The following is a 753-nucleotide window of genomic DNA, read 5'->3' as shown; positions in this document are numbered from 1 at the left end:
TGAGCCGCAGCTCAGCCCCTTCCCCTCTGCGGCTCAGCTCGAACCTTCCTGCCCCTTCCAGACGGTCCGAGGACCCCCGCCATTTCCACAGTTGCCAAGAGAAACCCCCCTCGGAGAGAGGCCGCGACTAGGGCAAGGAGGGGCGGGGGGCAATCGCTCAGGGGCTGCCCACCACCGTGGGCCAAAGTTGCCCCCAACCCGGGAGCGCGGCCTCGGCCTGAGCCTCCGCCCCCCCGCCCGGCCCGGCCCGGCCCGGCCTTACCTTGAGCGCCAGGTGGTGGACGCGGCCCAGGCCGGGCTGAGCCAGCAGCGGCACCAGCCCCAGCAGCGACAGCAGCCGGAGGCCGGCGGCCAGCGGAGGACAGCGGGAGCCCGAGGGGCCGACCGGCGCCGGGGCGGCCATGTTTGTTCCAGCATCACCAGCCGCTTCCTCTCCCGCCCACTTCCGGGGGCAAAGGGCGGCGGCCCCCGGAAGTGGGCCTGGGTGCGGAGCTCGGAGGCCGGCGGCGGGGTGCTCGAGGGCCTTTTACCTGGAAGCGTGCGGCCGGGGAGGTCGCCGAGGGGCTGCGAGGGACCACTTTGGGGGCGGTTCAGTTGGCCTCTCCTATGCCGACTNCGTTGAGAAATCTGGGGCGGTTGCCATGGCAACAGCCCCAGACCGGAAACCAACCCCTCCACCACCCATCCCGGGGCCTCACCTTCGCCCCGCGGAGTTTTGAAAGCCACCTTGGGCCTGCGGGACCGCGACCGCGG

At 72.3% G+C, this 753-nt stretch overlaps 1 protein-coding gene across 2 annotated transcripts in view; it reads right to left on the bottom strand.

Annotated features, from left to right (window-relative positions):
* GPR107 (G protein-coupled receptor 107) overlaps positions 1-531 on the bottom strand; it is a 60,118-nt gene extending 59,587 nt beyond the window's left edge. The window contains exon 1 of one of the 2 annotated variants that reach the window (XM_077768388.1): positions 263-531. In XM_077768388.1, the coding sequence (XP_077624514.1) occupies positions 263-403 (141 nt within the window). In that variant the 5' untranslated portion in view covers positions 404-531. The remainder of the gene's footprint in view (positions 1-262) is intronic. The other variant, XM_077768389.1, reaches the window with a different exon arrangement.
* Between the last annotated feature and the right edge of the window lie 222 nt (positions 532-753).

This window comes from Crocuta crocuta, unplaced genomic scaffold (genome assembly GCF_008692635.1).
Source record: "Crocuta crocuta isolate KB4526 unplaced genomic scaffold, BGI_CrCroc_1.0 scaffold35, whole genome shotgun sequence".
NCBI lineage: Eukaryota > Metazoa > Chordata > Mammalia > Carnivora > Hyaenidae > Crocuta > Crocuta crocuta.
This window is presented reverse-complemented; position numbering and strand designations above follow the sequence as displayed.